Genomic DNA, 21,819 nt, shown 5'->3' with positions numbered 1-21,819 from the left:
AATGAACCATTTTCTCGTATTTGTATTTGGGCAGCTTGGATCGCCAATGGATTTAATTTGGTCTACAAGTTCAATATGTAATGACTAGAATCTTGGGTAGAAAACAGGCTGTTAAAAGACATGATTCAGTTAATGAATAGCTATATTGACTTGGGATGCCCAACAGATTTGATGGATTGAAAGTGGCATCCTCGGACAGACGATCGGTCAGATTAGAAAAGACCGACAGCTTACGTAGGTTCTTTACGCCAAACGTACCAAGGAAGATGAACGGGGCATGCGAAGGGGGAGAGTGATGAATTGGAAGACAGTGGAGATACGCCGCTTTTTGTACGTCGAGAACGATGACCATTTTTGTTTATCATTTAGCACGATTCTTGTCCTTCCGCTGCTTATCGCGCACGTAGATCCCTTCAGGTTTACCCTCTCGAGGAGGGTGCCGGATAACATCAAACAGAGGCAAGGTAGAGATTAGATCGCTAAGCTTAGAGTATCCGTAGGTACGAGAGTCGAAGTCAGGGTGTTTTTTGGTGAGAATAATACCGATACGACCGAGCTCAGCCCATCCATCGTCATCGGAGACCGTCTCCACCGTCGTATGTAGCAGACTTATTAAGTGGTCATCTGCCCGGGCCTGCCGTACTGGAACACGATTTTTGGGTACAATAACCCTATCGGGATGTGGCATAAGTTCCTCATGGTACACAAGGTTTTCGGTATAGATAAATTTATCGCAGGCAGCGACGAAGGGCTTAGGCGTCTTCTGCTCCCCGAATCCGTACACAGTTAGTCCAGATTCGCGAATACGAGCGGCCAACCTAGTAAAGTCACTGTCACTAGAGACGAGACAGAAACCGTCAAGGTGCTTCTGGTACTGAAGGTCCATTGCGTCGATGATCATAGCTGAGTCAGTCGCATTCTTGCCCTTAGTGTACGCAAACTGCTGCATCGGCTGGATCGCCCGTATGAGAAGCTCTTCCTTCCAGCCATTCAAGTTGGTGCTAGTCCAATCCCCATAAGCCCGCTTCACATGAGCTGTGCCATATTTTGCGACCTCTGCAAGTAAGGACTTAGTTCTAGATGGCATGGCGTTGTCCGCGTCAATGAGAACTGCAAGGTTGGGAGTAGTGTTACCGGCCATGATAGTGGACGTGTTTGAAGTGAGAGTTATTTGTGCGATTTACGCTTGGGCTACTCCATCCTTGCTGATATAGTCCCTACCCCCGTCACGTGTGACTATTTAGAAAATGGTGACGTGGACCAAAGCCCCTCGACCAGAAGCTCGTGGAATCTCTCCCTTTCTTGAAGTGATCAAGAGAATGGCCTAGATACACAGTTACTACTTAGTACTCGGCCTGGCTAAGTGACCGTAACTGCGTCTAGAATAACGATTCATGATTAGTAAAGAATGACGAAACAAACATTAATAACGAGGATTATATGTGCTTTCAACATGCTTTCTGTAGATGCATTGCTCTGAAAGCCTTCGTCACAACTACAATAGCAGCTGGTTCTTATTGTCACGGCATTCTGAGAATTAAGGCTGAAACAATGACTAGGGAGGACCGGAATTGCTCTGAGGAGGGTATGGAGCCGCTGATTCATCACATGAAGACGAAACATCCTCAACCCTGCGCCATCTTTGCGCGCTTGGACTCAGCTGGCAGCGAGGTGCTCAAAACTGGCAAAGTTGGAGATGACGTGCATTTAAAGCAGCTCAGGATCCAAATTTTCTATGGAGCAGCAGACTAAATAGTCCTATGGACTAAGGCAACCATGTCATGCCAGCATTGTAATGCAAGAACGAATGCAGATGAAGATATCCTACAACCGGAGACACTCGAAAATGGGTGAGAAAAGAGGTGAGAAAAGTGCATGCAGTTGCGGATAGACCGAAAAGAATACATGAAATATTGAATTCAAAGAAACAGAATTGATCAAACTTGCAAACAAATATTGGTATATCTAAATTAGTTGCCAAAAGTTTTCATCACACTAGTGCTCCCTTCAGCACCCAGCCCCGACCTCTTGGAAATGTACAGCACACTCAAAGCAGCATTACCCAGATTCAACGGACAGTGAAGGTCCCGCGCCTTTTGCGAAGCCTTCTCCAGACGAGAAATAGCAGCATCAATGGTCTCGGACCCAGCGCCCTCTCCAATACGTCCCTCAATCATCTCTAATCCCTTCGTCATGAACTGCCGACTGGCTCCGGCAGCATCACTGACAAGGGTAAAGAACTGCTTGAGATCGACATTGAGGTAGCGTGCAAATGCAATAGCTTCGGCTGCTGCAACAAGATTGGTCACCTCCATCAAATCGAGGACGAGCCGAAGTGACTCGGCAGTTTCCTCAGCGGACTTAGTGCTGGAGACCTTCATAATTGGCTCCGCGAAGTACTGGCGCACCATGGAAGAGTCATCCACAGCTCCATATCCCTGCAATAAAGCAGAGAGATAAACCTGCTCAGCGGCCGAACAAAGAGGAGTCGGGAAATGGCTTTGGCGAGCAGACGTGGTGATAATGCCCTAAAAACAACGAACATGTCAATTAGCGGTTGCGCATAACCCAACCCAAGCCGGAAGAACAGGAGGTAATTACCACGTCCTTAAGAATAATAGTCAGAGCACTAGCACCAGGATGCCAATCCTCCTCCAGCATACGCTGCAAGCGATTCTCATGCATCCATGTCCAAGAATCAGAAGACTTAATAGCATCAGCAGTCTTGATCGCATCAAGACCCAACTGCGCCGCAAAGCCCATAGCCTCACTAGCACCAAGAATATGAATTCCCGCCAGAACCTGGTGGACCATCTTCATGTTGCTACCCGCGCCAATACCACCAGGCACAAGGTACAGCTTGTTCGAGTCGGACATAGCCTGCAACAGGAACCGCCCGCTCTCCAGCGCGGCATCCGATGCGCCGGCCATGATAGAAAGTGTACCGTCAGCAGCGCGCTTGGCTCCACCTGAAACAGGCGCATCAATGAAGAGGATGTCGCCGCGGCCGCAGGATTGAAGCTCTGCCGCGACAGATTGGGCGTAGGTAGCCGGGACAGTGGAACAAAGGAGGAGAGTTGCGTTTGGGGAGAGGGCTAGTTGGAGAATTTAAGTAACTTGCCCCTTTTAATATCCATTGAATATGTATTCAGCTTACCTTTGACAATACCACCCTCGCCGAAAAGCACGCTCTGTGCTTGCGGCGCTGACGCCACCATACAAACATAGAACTGCTTATCTTGGGCGGACTCGAGCAGCGAGGATGCTGGGATTCCGCCTGCGGCATTGAAGCGCTCCACTGATGCGGGGAACACGTCGTAGCCGTGGACTGGGTATCCTTCTTTGACGAGGTGGGTGGCCATGCCGAAGCCCATGGCTCCTAGGCCGACGAAGCCAATGGACGGTTTAGACATGGTGATATATGAAAAAAGTGGGTATATAGACAAAGGCAGAGGATATTTACAACCTCCAGGGAGTGGATGTGCTGAATATTAAAGATGAATCGATGCCCGCGTGGGGGTTTTATGTGAGGGGAACTTGTCTGGGGAAATGAGGGCCCCGGTGGGATGATTCGGGCGAAGTCCGAGTACCGCATAGATCCCTTGGCTTTAGCCTAAACCGAGCCGAATTTGGATATCCTGGGGTTATCCGACTTTCCGTGTTGCCGATTGGATAATCGAGAAGTTAAGGGTCCATGTCAGAGTATTTCAGGGTTGCTAATGTTTTGCATAGGTTCGGAGAGTTCACCGAACACCTGTCCACGACTATGCTTCACTATACTTATCTAGATATAACACTACGGAAAAGGGATAGCTATTAGTGACTTACTTATATTTTCGAAAGGAAATCTATGGATAGTACTATATCTATAAAAAAACTAAAGAATATTGCATAGTTCGTCCCTAAGAGTCGCGATCTATAGCTTCCACGCGAATTGAGGGCACGCGGCTTGGGGACTGACGACTCGGAAAACATGCGATTCAATACGCCCGAATGTCATGAAATAGCACAAGGTAAACTAATCTGAACTTCACCAAGGCACAGGTAACGTCTCAAGACATCAGCAACTCTCTTGGGAGGTCCTAAAACTAGACTCGTGGTCAGCGTAAAGAAATGTAAAGACATGCAAGCTCCAAGTACACCTAACTGCATCTAATTTGACCCTAAAATCATATTAAAAACTATCCGAATCGCTCCGAGTCTCCTATGTGTTTCCCCCACATCCCAAGTGACGTAGCGGGCAATTCGGCCTAACTCCGAGGGTCGGACAACATGCGACCAACCTCACCCCAACCCGACTATATAACCTTCAACTTAGCATTGAGACTAGATTTATTGGTGCATATTTCTCTCTTGCCTCTACTATAGCCCCTCACACATCACACAATGTCCCTCAAAGAGAACCGCGCCCTGCGCATCCTCGACCATGCCGCTACAAACCACTACGGTATCCCCGCAATGTGTTGCTACAATGTGGAAGGCATCCTAGCAACAGTACGCGCAGCCGAAGCCAAACGCTCCGCAGCAATGATTCTCCTCTTCCCCTGGGCAATACACTACGCGGACGGAATCCTCGTACACGCTGCCGCCGAAGCAGCCCGCAAAGCCAGTGTCCCAATTACCGTGCACATGGACCACGCCCAAACCCCCGAGATAATCCGGTACGCAGCCGACCTGGGCGGTTTCGACAGCATCATGGTCGACATGTCACACTACGAGAAAGCGGAGAACCTCGCGCTAACCCGCGAGCTGGTGGAGTACTGCCACGCGCGGGGGATCGCGACGGAGGCGGAACCTGGTCGGATTGAGGGTGGTGAAGATGGGGTTGCGGATACGGCGGATTTGGAGGGTCTTTTGACGACTCCTGAGGAGAGTCGGGAGTTTGTCGATACGGGCATTGATTGGTTAGCGCCTGCTTTTGGGAATGTGCATGGCGAGTATGGGCCGCGGGGGATTCAGTTGGAGTATGAGCGGTTGCAGTCTATTAATCAGGCTGTTGGGGGTGAGGTTAGGCTTGTTTTGCATGGGGCTGATCCGTTCACTGAGGAGATCTTTCAAAAGTGTATTGATTGTGGCGTGTCCAAAATCAATATTAATAAGGTCTTGAATAATGAGTATGTTCGGGTGCAGTCGGAGATGGCTGGGAAAGTACCTTTGACTACTTTGCTTGAGGAGGCGACAAATGCGATGCAGAAGGCTGTTGAGGGGTGTATTGATCGGTTGGGATCTGGGGGGAGATACCCGTCTAATTAGATAGAGTTGAGCGAACTTGACAATATGACATTCATAAAAGACGAAAAGTATCCAGATAGCAAACTCCGCTACCGAATTCTATGAATTAAATTTCTTGGTATATAAAAGCTTCCCGGAGAAAAAGACATGTCACCAACCGATTGCCAAGGTATTCAAGTACAAAAAAGAGCGGAAGTGACCAACATAACTATTTGATACAAAGGGTATCCCACATCGTACACAGCATATTATCACTTCGATACTGAATTTAACGGCGGAGACCAAGGCCAGCAAGGGGACCCTTAACAAGTCCTCCAACAACGGGAAGACCCCCGACAAGGCTGCCAAGAGGACCAGGAGCAGCAGTTGCGCTGGGAGAGGGAGTAGCACTGGAAGACGAAGCGGCAACGGAACTGCTCTTGGCATGGGAGTGGATTAGAGCGTGGGTAGAGGTTGGGGTAGCCACGGGAGCCTGAGAAACCATGGGTGCTTTGGAGACCATAGGAGCCTCAGTCACAACAGGGACAGGAGCGGAGGCCTGCGATTGCATGGCATCCTGGAAGTTCTGGATAGAGTGGGTTGGCTCAGCCTTCATGGCGTGAGTAGGCTCGGCCTTAACAGAGTGAGTAGGCGTAATGTGGCTAGGCTCGGCGTTGACAGAAGGAACGGCCGGAACGGCTGGCACCAGCGGCTTGACTGGTGTTTCGTGGGCCTCTGGCTTGGGAGGAATATCAGCCATGGGCTCGGCTGCCGGCGCATCAGGCTCGGGCGCGTCGGGGGTAGCCATCACAGCGTTGGTAGGGCTAGGGGGGCTGCTAGGGTTTTGGGCGGACATTTTGGCAGCCTGGGCCTGCTGGTAAGCATCCATGGCCCCGGAAAGGCCATCGCCGAAGTCGCCAAATCCTTCATCGTTATCTTCATCTGTAACGGTAGACGAGCCCGATGGACCAAAGGGGAAGCCAGAGGTCATTTCGCTCAAGTCGCCGAAAGCATCGGAGCCAGCGCGAGGGGCAGCGGGAGCCGCGATAGCGCCGACGGCGAGGAGCGCCAAGGAGATGTATGAGTAGTGCATTATGTGTAGTTGGTCAGAGGCCTATTTGAGGCGAATGAATGAATGAATAAAGGGTCAAAGAAAATGAAAGACTTGCGCGACCGGGACAAAGGGATATAATGGCTTTTATGTAGAGAAGTATAACACGCTGTATCTGTCTATTATGGTTTGTGATCTGCCGCGTCGTCCATGCCTCGCGCCTATATTGATAAGGATCAGCATCGCTGGGCTGGTGGGGTGACGACTGTAGCATAGCAGAAGGGTGCATTGTGTCCTATGGGCATGGGAGGGCTGGAGGAAGGGCTGGCTTAGGGACATGGAGCCAAGCCCCGAGTTATGTTTGATCTGTGGAATGATCGGCCGAGGACCTGCCCAGGGAAGCTTGTTAGAGGTTGTTCAGAGCTTGTTCAAGAGGAAGTAACTGTCGATCATCGTTTTGCAACATAATCAAGGCGCGCAACTTGAGTTGTACCTGCATGATGCCAGAATTACTAAGGTTGACATGGTGGCGCACTTGAGGCTCCTGGTTTTAGTGTCAGACCAATCGTGTGGAGTAAATTTCAATAAACAGAGAACTTGCATCTAATTTTCCAATGGATATATGATCGCTGTTAACTTCCTCATCTACTGTCTCTGCCAGTTGGGATTGACTCTAGAGACTTTAGCCAAGGGACCCTCTCCAGCCTAATCAAAACACCGTAATTTTACAAAGGATTGTTGACAGGGACTAACGAAGAGCGTGTAGGGGCGTCCGGCACGCGAGAGGTATTCCCCTGGCAACCCTGTCCACCCCTTGCAGCACAACCCTGATGACAACATTGTACCAGCCTTATTTGCACAGAAATAGGGCTGGTTGGTGTTATTCCTTCTTTTACTCACATACTCTGGATATTGTGTGAGTTAGTATCGCTGTCCCAGCGCTATGACTCTGGTTTAGTTGGGTTGCATCGAGCATGATCCCGCCCCTCGATTAATAGGCCTAGTTCGATAGGTCAAACGTCCTGTATTGAATTAATTCAATCAAAAGCTCTCAAGCATTATGCTATTGGTTTTTTTATTAAAATATTCAAATTGTGAGCTCTTTTCGAATGTTGCAGAAACAATATGCCAAAACAATTGAACTGTAGGCCAGTTGTACGAATATCATAAGCATCCAATGCTAATGGTGTTGACGGTGATAATACCACTTCGGGTTACGATCGGCTTTTCGAGAAAAAGCAAACAACAGCCTTTCGGGTCCTCCGTGCAGTATTATTACTCTATATTCACTGCTATAGTCGGGCGTGGCCCGATCCCGGCTGAGAGCAATTATCGCAAAGAGGTAGTTCAAAATGAAGTAGGCTGCTCATTACTCGGTCCCTCTCCATCGCTATGAAAGAAGATAAAAATGGCACAATATCGGGGCCAAATTGCTGCTGCATTGAAAGAGAGGCGCTAGGCTATCGGCTATCTATGATACTGCCATTGTAGCTGTAATGGTGTGATCTGTCTCTCCTCCATCAGCAATCGTGACTTACGGCACAATTTTGCATCGAAAAGTAGGATGATAGTTACGCTTCAAAGAATAACAGCTGGAGGAATCCTTGTGTTTCCTCTATATAAGCGTCAAAACACACTTAGCTTAATTAGCGGCGTTATGGCAACAAATACGTCTTCTCTTAGTCTGATGATGCCATTCCATCCCAGCGATTGCACTATTTCTTTCCAGCTTAAAAGTAGGCAGTTAGTCCGTAAATGTCATTTTAATATGGTAAAATCTTTCTAAGGCGACATCATGATCTCACGGATACTCTCCAATACGAAAAATGCTACGAGCACGGTCTCTTCCGTCGTCGAAACCGACCCAAAACAAGAGAGAGCTCTAGTAATTATGGCCAAATATCTCAAATCAGTAAGCATTTTCTTCGATACTGATGTTTTTCTATAGGTACGGCGTCTAGATTTATTTTTCTTAACGATTGGCTTCCTAGGCTATGCCTTCAAATACCTAGACCAAACCAATATTGTGGGTTTATCTGTGACCCTCGAAGAAATATCAATCTGACTAGCTCAAAGAGCAATGCCTATGTCTCCGGAATGGAGACAGATCTAAAGCTGTATGGAAATGAGCTTAACTACTTTACGACTTTCTTCAAGTACGCAGACCATTGTTCATTATACTGTTCTCACTGACACGAATAGCATCGGGTATATGATTATGTTATATCCATCATGCATCATAATATCTCACATTGGTCCATCAATCTGGCTGCCCGCATGCGAGGTAACTGAAATGCACGCTGCTATATCTAGGTTGAATTTTCTAACAGCCTTACCAGGTAATTTGGGGCGTGTTGACTTGCTGTCTATCTACGGTCACCAGCGCAAAGCAGGTAAATATGAACACGCCATTCATTGAACCTTTTCTAATTTCAGGTGTAGGTCTATGGTCTTCGTTTTCTGATCGGCTTCTTTGAAGGCGCAACATGGCCAGGGTATTTCACCATCATTAGGTGAGCACTTTGCTTTTCTTCAACAAAGCACGTATTGACTCTGCACTTTAGTCAATGGTACCTACCGCATGAAATGGCTCTTCGGATGAGTCTCTATAACATTGCCCAACCGGTCGGAGCTATGTTATCTGGCGCGATGCAGGGTGCTCTTTCAACTAATCTTGAGGGTGTTCTGGGTCGAACCGGCTGGCGATGGGCATTCATCATTAATGTGAGCGGCCTTCCAATTTTTCCGAAAATTTAGAATACGTTTTGATCTTTTAGGGTGTCTGCACTATATTTGTGGCTTTGATTGCGTTCATTCTTCTACCTGGTTTTGTAAGTACTGAGTTCTTGCAACTTGTTGGTGCACGCTGACTATTTAGCCCGATCGTCCGAATCCGCTTGCCAAATTCTACTTAAGGCCTCAAGATCTCGGTATGTGCATCTAAATACGCGAAATTTTTGAACAAGCTCACTAAAGTTATGATGAAGTGGTTGCGCAAGAACGGACTCGCCGAATTGGCCGCGATCCCCAGGTAGGAATTACCATCAAGACCTTCCTACGATGCTTTAAATTCTGGCATATCTGGCTGTTTGCGAGTAAGTCAATTGGTCCTTATGTTCGTATTATAGCTTCATCATTTTGATCACACTCAATAGTTGCTTGGTCTATTGGAACAAACCAGACACCTTCGAACTATTTCAACCTCTGGCTCAAGTCGCTGAAAAACCCCGATGGAACCCGGAAATAGTAAGAACTACCTCTTCCATCAAAGACAAAACCTAATCAGTATGTAGCTCGGTTGCAATGCTCAACTACTTGCCAATTGCGGGTCAGGCTATTCAACTAGTTGCCGAGCTCCTGTTCAGCGGATTTAGTGATTATCTTGGTACTCGGCTGCCATTTTTGCTTCTCCACTCAGTAAGCATTTATCAAGCAAAATAAAACAAGGGATACTAATTTAAATAATAGACGATCAATATCACATCACTAATCATCCTAGTCATACGACCTGCAAGTGAGAGTGCTTATATGGTCGGTTGGTATATGAATTATGTTGGAGCGTGAGTATCGCAATTCACTTAGCATGATCATTCTTACTAACAATGACAGGGTTTCAACTATGCTCCTCTGTGCTTGGGCAGCTGCACATCTTGAAAAAGAACCTCAAGTGAGAACGGTTCTCTTTGCAACTGGGACTCTCTTTTCGTACCTTTTCAGTGCTTTCTTGCCTATCGCTGCCTTCCCCGCTGCTGAGGCACCACATTGGAAAATTGGTGCGAAGCTCTATCTCGGTCTTTCTGTCTTGGCTTCTGTGCTCTTTATTACTATCTTCTTCGCTCTTAAATGGCAAGCGAAGCGAGATAGGAGATGAAGGGGTATGCCGAAGAATCTTATGAAATCTGGTGAGACATATATATCGCACGACGGAAGCAAAAGAATGAAGTACAACGTGCAATTCATACGGCTAGACTGTCTGCAAAGCATTAGTTGTGAACGCCTAGCAAATATATTGTGTCTGTCAGTGTATTGCCCAGAATAAATATTCGCCTTGCATTAACCCAATTTAAATTCCTGTTTGCAAGAACCAGGATACAACACGTCAACAACAGGAAGAAAAAAGCAAATACAAGCTAATCCATAAGTTCTGCCATCAGATATCCAGCCATGCGACGTACATAAACAACTAACCCAATTAGGCATGAGACTACCGGCGGACCCGAGACCCTGGATATTAAAACCGCAAATAATTGATGCGTGCATGTGCGTAATGCTAAATTCTCGCAACGAATAGAAACTAATATATGTATGCACCGAAACAGGAAGGACACTTCCAGACTAAGACCCCTGTCTGCATGTCAGTCCCAATTTAAATCAGCCCAGCTGCCAACCGTAACTTAAGAACACGTAGGATTAAGTACAACAGTAAACTAAGAAAATTCTAAACACGCCCAGCACATAATTCATAATCCCAGAATACATGTAAAAGTACTACAAAAGCTGCGTCACAGACCTAATCACAAACCAATTGACTCAAATTAATATAAACATCAGAAAATTACAATATACTTTCTGTCAATCTCACACCTCCACAATTCCCGTCACAATAGCCCTAACACCCAAGAAACCAACCTTAGGACATCCAATACCCAAATCGCGATAAACAGCGATATTATCAACGGTAGTCTCGTAAAGTGCGAAATCAATACGACGCGCAATATGAGCCAGAGCTAGGTAAATCTCGGCATAGGCAAGACTGTTTTCTGTTAGTACATGTACACCGCAAGAATGTGGAGTCAATTCATGCTAGGGGCGGGGAGGGATGGGATGAAGTGGAACTCACTTCATTCCGAGACACTGTCTGCTTCCCTTTGTAAACGAGACGATGAATCGATTTAGGTATTCGCCTTTCTCTGCGGCGCGAATCCAGCGCTCCGGGTCGAATTTTTCGGGCTCTGGGAAGAGGGTTGAGTCCATGTGGACGAAGTAGTTTGATTGGCTGACAGGGGTCTAGATTATCGGCGCTCAGAATATTGTAAACGAAGAAAGAGTATTGTATACTTACTCCGGCGGGGATTACCCAGTCGTTATAGAACATAGGCTCGGTCGGCGAAACCCGAGCTAGGCGAGTTGTCATGCCATGGCTAAGACGAAGACCTTCGTTCACAACGCCCGTCTAACAAAAGAATAACAAGTCAGCAATTCTTCAAATTACTCCCAGAGGAAAGATAGTAACCCACCAAATAAGGCAACTTCTCCAAGTCTGTCCAAGAGGCCCTAGACGACGGCGTCTCAAGAACAGTCTTCAACTCAACACGCAACTTATCAAGAAGATCCTTATCCCGCGCAAGATAAAACACCGAAACAGCAATCGCCCTCGCAGTAGTCTCGGTACCAGCGCCAAGAAGCAAAGCGGACTCATCCTCCAAGCGATCAAGGCCCCTTTCATTCGCCGGCACATCCAAACTAGTCAACGCATGAAAAATAGTCGACCGCCCCTCCCCGTCTGTACCATTCGTCTCCTGCTGTTTCTTCACAGTCTCACTAGCCTGTCTCCGCAATCGACTCTTCAAATCAAACAAATCAGCCATACAAGGCTGCGACCAACGCAACAGAGCCGGCGGCGCAGCCCTAAAAACCGTAATCAGGAACGGGAAGAACCGGTTAATATGAAACATGACCATCAACCCATTAACAGCGTCGGCGAGATCATTGCTGCGCGAGCCGGCGCTATCGTCTAGGTAGCCGTGGCTCCAGCCGTAAGAATAGTGGGTGATGACATCGGCGGTTAGGGCCGCGAAGTCCAAATGGAGACGGAGGACGGTGCCTGCTTTGTATGCTTTTTCGAAGTTGCTGATGAGTTTGTCGACTTTCTCGTGGATTAACGGGCTCAGGCTTTGCACGGAGCGTTTGGAGAAGTAGTTGCTTAGGATGTTGCGGCGAAAGCGGTGGTGGTCGTGGCCTATTGTTCCTACTAGGGAAGAGGGTGCGCCGAAAGCCACGGCGTATTTGGGGTCCTTTGATCTTTTGCGCGCGCTGCCGGCGTGGATTTCGTCGTAGTAGTAGGGGTCTTTTATGTGTATCTCTCGTGGGTTGATGCGCACAATTGGGCCTGATTGATGTTAGTTGGTGATATCTCGTTATATACTTCCGACATGAAGTAAGTTATATACCTACCGTATTTCTCGTGCATGCGCTCGATTTCCCAAATGTACATGCCACTCTTGATAATATCGTAGTAGAACTCATAAAGGAAAGTAGCAGCAGCAATCTTCGGACCTGGGAATTTGGACAACGGATGAAAATACAAATGGTAAACAGTTCGCAGCGCCAAAAACCCGAAAATCGATGTCGCCAAGACTCCGGTGTAATCCATCATGGTGATACAAAAAGTAGCAGGAAGGGGTGAGGCTCAAGAGCACAGATTACAGTATCGGAAGGAAAAATAAGAGGGACAAGAGCGAAAGAAGAAGAAAAAGAACCTACAGGGACCTGCAGGGTAATTAATATAAGATAATGCTTTGAACTCCATATTTCATAATAGATAATTTAGAGCCTCCATACGATCAATGCATTACTACCTAATCCTGATAGGAAGACCGGAGCAGAGACAGCTCATGCCCCCTACTAAGTATACATATTCGGCGCGGCGATTCGTTGAGCAAATCATCCGATCTCGCCCCATGCAGGCGCATCTCGCGCTAGGACCGGCGCGAAAACAATACACCTGCCGGCGACCCTGGTAACAATGGATAGTGTACTAGTATGTCTGCTGAGCCAATGTGACATGGGCGCTGAGGTACAGCATGCATGGTATATACAATCCACCTCGTGCGAGCCAGGATTCGAACGGTCCAATTAGAAATTTGGGGATGGAGTCGGAGTGAACTAGGCTGGTATTAGCTGCAGCGCGATAGAAAATGAGAATAGTGGAAAAAGCAATTTATTAAAAATAAAAAAATAAAAAGAGCGAGAGCGAAAAAAGACATAAATAATGTGGACTATCTGGTAATCGAAACCAGGACCTCCCGCACGCTCGCGGATGCGAAGCGGGCGCACTACCAACTGTGCTAACAGCCCAGATTGGTAATCACGTTTTCCCTTATTACGACTTGTGAAGTCATACGCTGTTGACTGCTTTGGGGTAGAACATATAGCCGCCGGGGTAAATGCTCTGGGGTTCGCTTAGCATTGTTTGTAGGGTACGGGGTATAGACATTCATTTTAAACTGATACTGATAGAGTAGACTTACAACGAAAAGAATGAATACAATACAAGTTTTGCGCTATAATGCCGAATGGACTACCAGTGCGTTCCTGTAAGAAACAAAAGTCCACAATTTACACCTATGAAAACATCCGTAAAAGCGGAACAAAAATAGAACAAGTATAGAAGAGAAACATAGGAAAAACAGCTGGAAACACATTGGACAGAAAAGGAAATTCCGTACTCCGTTTTAGATCCGAATCTAGACAGCCAACATCTTTTTGACCTCGGCAATGGCGCGGCCGGGGTTCAGACCCTTGGGGCAAGTCCGTGTGCAGTTGAGAATGGTGTGGCAACGGTAGACACTCATGCTGTTGTCGAGAGCAGCCTTGCGCTCAGCGGTCTTCTCATCACGGGAATCGGCCAGCCAGCGGAAGGACTGGAGCAAAATGGCGGGTCCGAGGTACTCCTCGCTGTTCCACCAGTAGGATGGGCAGGAGGTTGAGCAGCAGGCGCAAAGAATACATTCGTAAAGACCGTCGAGCTTCTTGCGGTCCTCGGGGCTTTGGCGGAATTCGAGACCCTGGCAGATGTTAGCTGTGGTTGGCAATACGCGTGAGTCAATGACTTACGTCTTCAGTAGGGGTGTCGCGCTGGAGATATGGCTTGATAGACTTGTATTGCTTGTAGAAGTGGGTCAGATCAGGGACAAGGTCCTTGACGACGTAGGTGTGAGGCAGAGGGTAGATGCGAGACTCGGACTTGGTATCCGTGGGAATGCGGCCTACACAGAGGTACGATTAGCTCGGTTCAAGACTACGGGACGCTGATCGAGTGGGGAATGCATACACAAGCAGGCGAGGGTGTTGACACCGTCAATGTTCATCGCGCAGGAACCACAAATACCCTCACGGCAAGATCGACGGAAAGTCAGGGTAGGGTCGAGTTCGTTCTTTATCCGGATGAGAGCATCGAGCATCATGGGTCCGGTCTTGTTGAGGTCGAGGTCGTAGGACTGCATCTGGGGCTTCTCGCTGGGCTGGTCCGGGTTCCAGCGGTAGACCTTGAAGGTCTTCATCTTGGGCTGCTCGCTGGGAGTAGGCTCAACAGTCGCATAGGTGCGGGCGAAGGCAGGGCGGAACATCGGCCGCGACGCCGCGAAGAGGCGCGAGGTGGTGCGGAGGAGGCCATGGCGGGCGATCGGAAGGTGAAAAAACACCTGGAGAGGAAGAGATGGAGAGAAAGGACAGCAATGAGCTGAATAGAGGTTGATTAGAGTGAAAGAGGGGAGATGATCAAGTAATCAGTAGTCAAACAGGATCTCTAGGGATCTCAGTTTCCAGAAACCAAATAATCAATGACAAAATGAAGTCCAAAGGAGTCTCTACACTAACCTCGGGTTTGAGAGTCGGCTACTTGCTGACTCATTCACTTTCCGCCAATCACAGCTAGGGTAATTGCAAGCGTCGGGCGGACACGGCGTCGTTCCTCGAAGGGAATTGTCTACTGCCGACAACACTTCCGACTGCTACTGGGAGTTGGTCTCAATCGATCTGGGAAACATGATGGGATGGAAGATGACTGCCTGCTCTGTTACCTGAACTGTTTCTATCTCCCCCATTGATCCTGGATCCCCCAAATCCACAAAATTGCTGCCTCAGGCTGCCAGGCCACTCCGGCTCTGGTTGCCGAAAGGATAACTGCTACTCCGCCCTGCCTCGGAATCGTCATACAGTCTCACGTGTCATTGCCATTGTCATTCGCATTGGCTTCATCTTTCATATATACATTTGGACCACTAACCCCGATTGACATAGTTCTGATGCCACTCATAGTCCCGATCCCTCGTCAGCAGATCCCGAATGGCATCCCGCGGCGACACGGGATCCCGTCCTAACAAGTCCGCCATAAGAGGATCGATTGTGCTCGTCTCCCCCTTCGAAATCGCATCATACCAAGATATCAAGGCCTGGAAGAACCCTTCCGACTTTCCTCCCTCGTCATTTGCTGCTTTTAACGTGGCGAATTCCTCCGGAGAAACAAGCTTGAACTGAACCTGTCGCCCGGTTGTCTCGTTGATTACATCCACAATGCCCGAGAACGTGATGGTTTGTTGCGCAGTGAGGAGTACGATCTCCCTGTCATGTCCTCCACGCATCATCAATCGCGCTGTGGCTTCACCTAACTCTGCTCGCAGGGTGAATGCTACCGGGCCGTCAGATGGGAGGTAGATGGTTGATGTGCTGGGATACCACCCCATAAACACTGGGAAGGCGTCGGTGTATAAGCCCTCCCGGATAGATGTGAAGTTGATATCAGCCCTGGCTGGGGTTAGCGGTGCTGACGGAGCTCACGGTCGGGCCTAGACATACTGTCTCATCATTTCCTCTGTCAATAGATGGGCTTGTTGGACATTCGCCTTGGAATCCGAACCGTATCCACCGAACGCGAGAGATGTATACCACACCTGCGACAAACATCAGTTGGGCTATTTGATCGAGAGATCGATCGACTCACATGTTTGACATTCATCTTCTTCGCTGCATCCACAAAGCTCTGGTGTTGCTTGCGGCGTTTCTCGACGTCGAAGGTATTGGTGCTCACAAAAAGCAGATTCTCCACGCCTTCGAATGCGGACTCCAGCGTTTGAGGGTCCTCGTAGTTGACCACCCGAAAGGCGATCCCTCGGTCTTCGAATTGTTTGCGGTTTGCCTCTTTCGAGGATGCTGCTGCGACTTCTGATCTGGGGACATTTGCAATAAGGTGAGAGAGTACCTGTGAGCCAAGGCCACCGGTTGCTCCTGTGACTAGATACTTGAGAGTCATGTTGGGAGTAGAACGATCGTTTTTCTAGCCAACCACCACAACAAGCCAATTGTAGTATATTGAATAGATATTAGTTTTCAATACGTCGTATGGCCTTTTATATATTGCTCTTTTCATTAAATGAAGGAGAAATGATAGCTTTGCGTCATAACCTTGAGGTTTAAGTGTCCTGAATGTTGGTAAGCATGCGTGATTGATAATCAGCCAATGGACGCTGTTTCAACTATTCCAAAAGAAGGTAAGACCATACATACGTCTCTGCGAATGAAAAGCCTTGAAAGAATGCTTCTTACGAGATATCATAAATCCATGTCGGAGCCTCGCTGTTGTTCTGTCCGAAGCCGTGACGTGGCCTGATATATAGCGACGAAAAACTACATATATCCCCACAAAGCTAACTTACCACAGACAAGATTTAAACAGCATACAGCCCCGAATCAAGAAACAAAGAACCCAAAATTCTAAATTATATAAATTACATATAGTTTGTTAAACCAACCCAGAACCCCCCTAGTTCCCTCAGGACTCTCAACCCTAGTAACATCAACAACATTAGTAACGTGAATACCAGGCCCCTTCAAATTCACACCCCTGGCACTAGCCCCATCCCCCTGTCCATGGTTTCCATCCCTCGTCCCAACAGAAACCTCACTAGGCATCATCTCATAATCATCACCACCAAGCTTCGACCAATTAATCAACCGCTTGTTATCGCGATTACTAGACGCAACACCACTAAGCGGCTTGGAAAGGCTGCGCAGCTTCGTCGACCGGGATCGGGAGCGCGTGTGGCTGGATGTGTATTCAGTGAGGTGGGCAAAGACGTTGCCGAAGACTGGCTTAAGGGCTGGCACCGAGAGCGCGATTAATGTGCCTGCTATTTCGGCGTTCTCGATGCATAGCATTGGGTTATAGGCCCAGCTGCCGTCTGGGTCCCATTGGCCTATTGCCACTAGCCAGACGCGGATTGCTGATATGACGATTACGCTGGGGGTTGTTAGTTAGATTGGGATGGGGATTGTGGGGGTTGGTGGGACTTACAAGACACCCGGGAACATAACGATGGAAAGTTTGACCTTCTTCTTTGTTGAAACATGCAGTTCTTTGATGAGAATTGCTGGGATGGTGAACATGAGGATGTCGCATGCGAGGGAGACACCTGAGTTGACGGAGTAGACCAAGCCCCAGGTGAGGCAATTGTAGGTTCTAGGTTCTATTTGCCATTCGTAGGGCCAGAGACCAGTTACTGGTCTGCAGTGGAAGATCAGGAGGAAGAGTTGAGGGAGGTAGGCGGCGAAGAGGAGGGGAGCTGCGACGAGGATGCTCATGTGTAATTTTGTTGAGCGTGCAGTGAGTCGGTAGTAAAATGCTAGACCGGAGAGGCGACATAGGAAAAGGGTTGTTGTGTAGAGGACGTGGGCGACGAAGTCGAGGACTTCGGTTTGGCGCACTGTGGGCATGGAGAGGACATACTGGATGTATTCGATGTGTCGGCCGCTACCTAGGTTGATGAGGACGATGCAGAGGACGACGATGGGTATGTAGAATACCTGTAATCGGGGGAACGTTAGGTTATCAAATATTCATTCCATCTTGGGGCTATTTGTAGGGCTGAGTTGCCGTGCAGATCTGGGGTGAATAGTGGAGGACGCACAAATGTCAAGATGGCCAATGCATCATCCAAACCGATTTTCTTGACGATATAGGCTCGGGCGTACAGACGTAAGATCATTAACAGGCCCGTGAGACAGACCATGAAAATGATTCCCACGATGGCGGAGCGATCGCGGGACTGGGCAAGGTATTCCAGCGAGACATTGCTGGGGATTCTCCCTGCTGCAGACGCAGCAAGGATATCGGCGGGGATGGTCATGCTGAGGATTCAAGCAAGTGACATTATCAGAATGTACATCAGCGAAGCATCGTATGGGTTCAGATGAAGATAAAAAATTGTCTATACAAAAAATGAAAGGATCTCTTGAGTGTGAATGCTTGAGGAAAGTGGACGCGGGAGCGGGTCTGGTTTTCAATAATGTGAACTCGATCTGAGGAACCAACGAAGTGCTGTTTCCGGTAAACGCCGAGCGTTGGATATCAATCTATGGAGTGTGGTTTTAAAACTTCCGAGGCTTTGGTCAAATCAGAAATTCCTCCCAAGATAAACGAGACTTTAATTACCATTGAGTTCAATATGTTTGACTTCGTAGCAGAAGTGTAATATATGGAGATCTTTTCCGCAAATTCAAGGCCAGTTTGCAAGACAAGATAGCATTCATAGGTCATCGCTTGAAAAGCCTGCCAATTCAAACTCTATGCGTCTAGTGGGGCATTATCGTAGTCCCGTAAGTGGCGGAACCAGGTTTGCTGAAGAATGTTAATAAAAAGTGACGACCTCGCAATTCTTATACATAATGTGTCTATATATGTTCGGTGGTAATAGTCATCGTAGAGCCTCGAAAACTACTCAATTCCATGTAGCGCTGAAGTTGAGCGCGGCAGTCGTCGGAAGCATACCAAGTCTGACCAATGAGCAGCGACATAGTGGACTTAGATCGTGCGATCTCTCGGAACAAAAGTTGTTTCCGACGTTGCAGAGTGGGTCTGCAGGCTCTTCATAGTACAAGGTATTCACTTGATTAGGCAGGTGGGAAGCTATTAGTCGCGCTAGTTTAGATTGATTCTCGTATATCGCGCACAATCTTGACGCTAATGGAAGAACAAAGCTTGGCCTTGGTTGGATAAACGCCACGTTTGGGACCGACTCTTCTGTTTGGAAGATAAGAATCAATAGTTTCATTTGGATAGATGCTGTGGAACAGAAGAACCAAAAAAAATGCGAAGAGAACACGCCTAAATGGGGAAAGTTGCCGAAGGGGATTAGTCATGGCAGGGATCCACAGCAGTTTGTGTTGCAGTTGGAGTATATCACGGCGAACTCCCCAAGATCAACACTTCCACATGGTTTTTGGTGGAGTTTGATCATCCTCATTATGGTACCTTTTCTCCAGACTCTGGTGAGCGGCCTCGCCTTGGCAGGCTCTGTCATTGCTGTTCCTCAAAAGCAGCATGAGGAGACAGATACCTTGGTCGCGTCTCAGATTCTGACCAACCCCTATACCTATGACTTCCCTCGTCTGGGTGCCCCTGGGGCCAAGCTCTTCGCTATGCGCCGTTGCCACGGCTTCAAGCTGGAGGAGGCTACGGTGGATGAGATCCAGGAGCGTCTGACGAATGGTACTTTCACCAGCGTTGAGCTGTTGGCTTGCTACCTGGATCGTATTCACCAGACGCAGCCTTATTTGAAGTATGTGACACATGGAGTCCTTTGTGAATATGGAATATCTAACCGTATTCCAGTGCTATCCTGCAATTGAACCCGGATGCTTTCTCCATTGCCCAGAAGCTCGATGCCGAGCGTGCTACGGGCAAGGTTCGTGGTCCTCTCCACGGTATCCCCTTCATTGTCAAGGACAACATTGCCAGTAAGGACCGCATGGAGACCACTGCTGGTAGCTGGGCTCTGCTCGGCAGCGTTGTTCCCCGTGACTCTTACGTCGTCAACGGCCTCCGCAAGGCCGGTGCTTTGCTTCTTGGAAAGGGTGCTCTAAGCGAGTGGGCTGATATGCGCTCGAACAACTATTCCGAGGGCTTCAGTGCCCGCGGTGGTCAGTGCCGTAGTGCCTACAACTTCACCGTCAACCCAGGTGGTAGCAGCACTGGCCCCGGTGTTGCTGTCGGAGCCAACCTGGTTCCCATCGCCCTTGGAACCGAGACTGATGGCAGTGTCATCAACCCCGCTCAGAGAAACGCCATCGTTGGCATCAAGCCCACTGTTGGTCTGACCTCTCGCGCCGGTGTCATCCCGGAGTCTCTGCACCAGGACACCGTGGGTACCTTTGGTAAGACTGTCCGTGATGCCGTCTACGCCCTCGATGCCATCTACGGTATTGACACTCGTGACAACTACACTCTCGCCCAGAAGGGTCTGACCCCCAAGGGCGGCTACACCCAGTTCCTGAGCAAGAAGGATGCCCTCAAGGGCGCTGTCTTTGGTATCCCTTGGGAGTCATTCTGGGCTCTCGGCGACGCTGACCAGATCTCCCAGCTCCTCGAGCTGGTCGAACTGATCAAGTCCGCCGGCGCGACCGTCATCAACGGCACCGAGCTGCCTCACTACAAGCAGATTGTTTCGCCTGACGGCTGGAACTGGGACTACGGTTCCACCCGTGGCTTCGCCAACGAGTCCGAGTACTCTTACATCAAGGTCGACTTCTACAACAACCTGCGCGACTACCTCTCCGAGGTCAACAACACCAACGTCCGCACCGTCGAGGACCTGGTCCAGTACAACATCGACAACTACGGCTCGGAGGGTGGTCTCCCGGCATCCATCCAGCCTTCGGCTCCGGTCAGGACGGTCTCATCGCTTCCCTCGAGAGCAAGGGTATCATGAACGAGACCTACTTCCAGGCTCTGGAGTTCTGCCAGCGCACCACCCGCGAGGAGGGTATCGACGCTGCCCTGAAGCACGGCAACCGTACTCTGGACGGTCTTCTGGTTCCCCCTGATGTCGCTCAGAGTATCCAGATCGCCGCCCAGGCCGGTTACCCCGTTATCACCGTGCCGGCCGGCACCAGCGATGTCTCCGGTATGCCGTACGGCCTTGCCATTATGAACACTGCTTTCTCCGAGTCGATTTTGATTAAGTACGCCAGTGCTATCGAGGATTTGCAGAAGTCTTCTGGCACTAAGTGGCAACGCTCTCTGCCGGAATGGCGCGGATACCTCCAGCGCAACTTGCCTGTCATCATGTAAATAAATGGGGACTATAATAGCGGTGTGAGGCTTCTCGTGTCTATGTTGTATACTACGCATCATTGGTGATATAAAATATATTAATGGATAGATGAATTCATTTGAATTGAGTAAGTCTAATGGTTTAGTTTGGATACTTCGGAAATCATCCGACTTTCATATGAAGTTCTTCTAGAACAATGGAATCTTTCCTTATTGGGGAAATTGGCCGTTGACAGCAGTTAATTTATGAGTCCACACTGTCCACTTCAATTCTCCGAAATTACTGCTGAACACATCCAGTGGGTCTCATAAGGCGGTGATGGTCAAGGTTCAGTCATGATCAGGTGCCGGGTCGACCCGCAGGAACAGGACGTGATCATCGCAGTTCTTGATCCCATTGATGCGAAATCAGGAACCCTCTGATCGACACTTTGCACGGAGTAGGGGAAATCTACACTCCCAGAATTTTGCCAAGACGGAGAATCCTTCTCGGAAATATTCTCACCAAACGCTCATTCCCCTCAGTGCCAACGACATACCTCCACCAGATAACTCGCAAGGCCTCACGCCAATTTAACCCCCCGGAGACCAAGCTGAACCTAGCAAACCGCCGACACCAGACATGGAGCAAGCTTACTCCATCCAGTTGCATTGTGGAGACTTCAGCCATAAGCGTGAAACAACCTCACGCACCGGCGCTGATCCTCTAACGCTGGCTTGATTTACGGCA

General features: G+C 48.7%; 8 protein-coding genes across 8 annotated transcripts; 3 read left to right on the top strand and 5 right to left on the bottom strand.

Annotated features, from left to right (window-relative positions):
- Positions 1-361: 361 nt before the first annotated feature.
- On the bottom strand, positions 362-1,141 carry N7446_008569 (uncharacterized protein; the record flags this gene model as incomplete). The annotated part of the gene is made up of 1 exon (XM_058517314.1): positions 362-1,141. The coding sequence occupies one exon, from the start codon at positions 1,139-1,141 to the stop codon at positions 362-364; it is 780 nt and encodes a 259-aa protein (XP_058370960.1).
- Positions 1,142-1,970: 829 nt separating this feature from the next.
- N7446_008568 (NAD(P)-dependent oxidoreductase) lies at positions 1,971-3,413 on the bottom strand (the record flags this gene model as incomplete). The annotated part of the gene is made up of 3 exons (XM_058517313.1): positions 1,971-2,528; positions 2,602-3,095; positions 3,158-3,413. 3 exons carry the CDS (start codon positions 3,411-3,413, stop codon positions 1,971-1,973), a joined length of 1,308 nt encoding a protein of 435 aa, XP_058370959.1.
- A 973-nt stretch (positions 3,414-4,386) lies between these two features.
- N7446_008567 (class II fructose-bisphosphate aldolase) lies at positions 4,387-5,253 on the top strand (the record flags this gene model as incomplete). Its single annotated transcript, XM_058517312.1, has 1 exon — positions 4,387-5,253. The coding sequence occupies one exon, from the start codon at positions 4,387-4,389 to the stop codon at positions 5,251-5,253; it is 867 nt and encodes a 288-aa protein (XP_058370958.1).
- Positions 5,254-5,500: 247 nt separating this feature from the next.
- On the bottom strand, positions 5,501-6,304 carry N7446_008566 (uncharacterized protein; the record flags this gene model as incomplete). The annotated part of the gene is made up of 1 exon (XM_058517311.1): positions 5,501-6,304. One exon carries the CDS (start codon positions 6,302-6,304, stop codon positions 5,501-5,503), a length of 804 nt encoding a protein of 267 aa, XP_058370957.1.
- A 2,592-nt stretch (positions 6,305-8,896) lies between these two features.
- N7446_008565 (uncharacterized protein) lies at positions 8,897-9,826 on the top strand (the record flags this gene model as incomplete). The annotated part of the gene is made up of 7 exons (XM_058517310.1): positions 8,897-8,986; positions 9,040-9,093; positions 9,141-9,192; positions 9,250-9,357; positions 9,418-9,508; positions 9,556-9,679; positions 9,731-9,826. 7 exons carry the CDS (start codon positions 8,897-8,899, stop codon positions 9,824-9,826), a joined length of 615 nt encoding a protein of 204 aa, XP_058370956.1.
- Positions 9,827-10,840: 1,014 nt separating this feature from the next.
- Positions 10,841-12,638, bottom strand: N7446_008564 (cytochrome P450; the record flags this gene model as incomplete). The annotated part of the gene is made up of 5 exons (XM_058517309.1): positions 10,841-11,015; positions 11,103-11,269; positions 11,325-11,435; positions 11,500-12,371; positions 12,437-12,638. 5 exons carry the CDS (start codon positions 12,636-12,638, stop codon positions 10,841-10,843), a joined length of 1,527 nt encoding a protein of 508 aa, XP_058370955.1.
- A 1,090-nt stretch (positions 12,639-13,728) lies between these two features.
- On the bottom strand, positions 13,729-18,165 carry sdh2 (succinate dehydrogenase iron-sulfur protein subunit SDH2; the record flags this gene model as incomplete). Its single annotated transcript, XM_058517308.1, has 9 exons — positions 13,729-14,049; positions 14,099-14,250; positions 14,316-14,723; positions 15,270-15,787; positions 15,839-15,933; positions 15,984-16,273; positions 16,792-17,279; positions 17,334-17,842; positions 17,947-18,165. 9 exons carry the CDS (start codon positions 18,163-18,165, stop codon positions 13,729-13,731), a joined length of 3,000 nt encoding a protein of 999 aa, XP_058370954.1.
- A 1,117-nt stretch (positions 18,166-19,282) lies between these two features.
- N7446_008562 (putative amidase) lies at positions 19,283-21,107 on the top strand (the record flags this gene model as incomplete). The annotated part of the gene is made up of 3 exons (XM_058517307.1): positions 19,283-19,596; positions 19,650-20,700; positions 20,763-21,107. The coding sequence occupies 3 exons, from the start codon at positions 19,283-19,285 to the stop codon at positions 21,105-21,107; spliced, it is 1,710 nt and encodes a 569-aa protein (XP_058370953.1).
- Between the last annotated feature and the right edge of the window lie 712 nt (positions 21,108-21,819).

Source organism: Penicillium canescens (assembly GCF_028828765.1).
Source record: "Penicillium canescens strain IBT 15451 chromosome Unknown utg000005l_segment0_segment0, whole genome shotgun sequence".
Taxonomy (NCBI): domain Eukaryota; kingdom Fungi; phylum Ascomycota; class Eurotiomycetes; order Eurotiales; family Aspergillaceae; genus Penicillium; species Penicillium canescens.
This window is presented reverse-complemented; position numbering and strand designations above follow the sequence as displayed.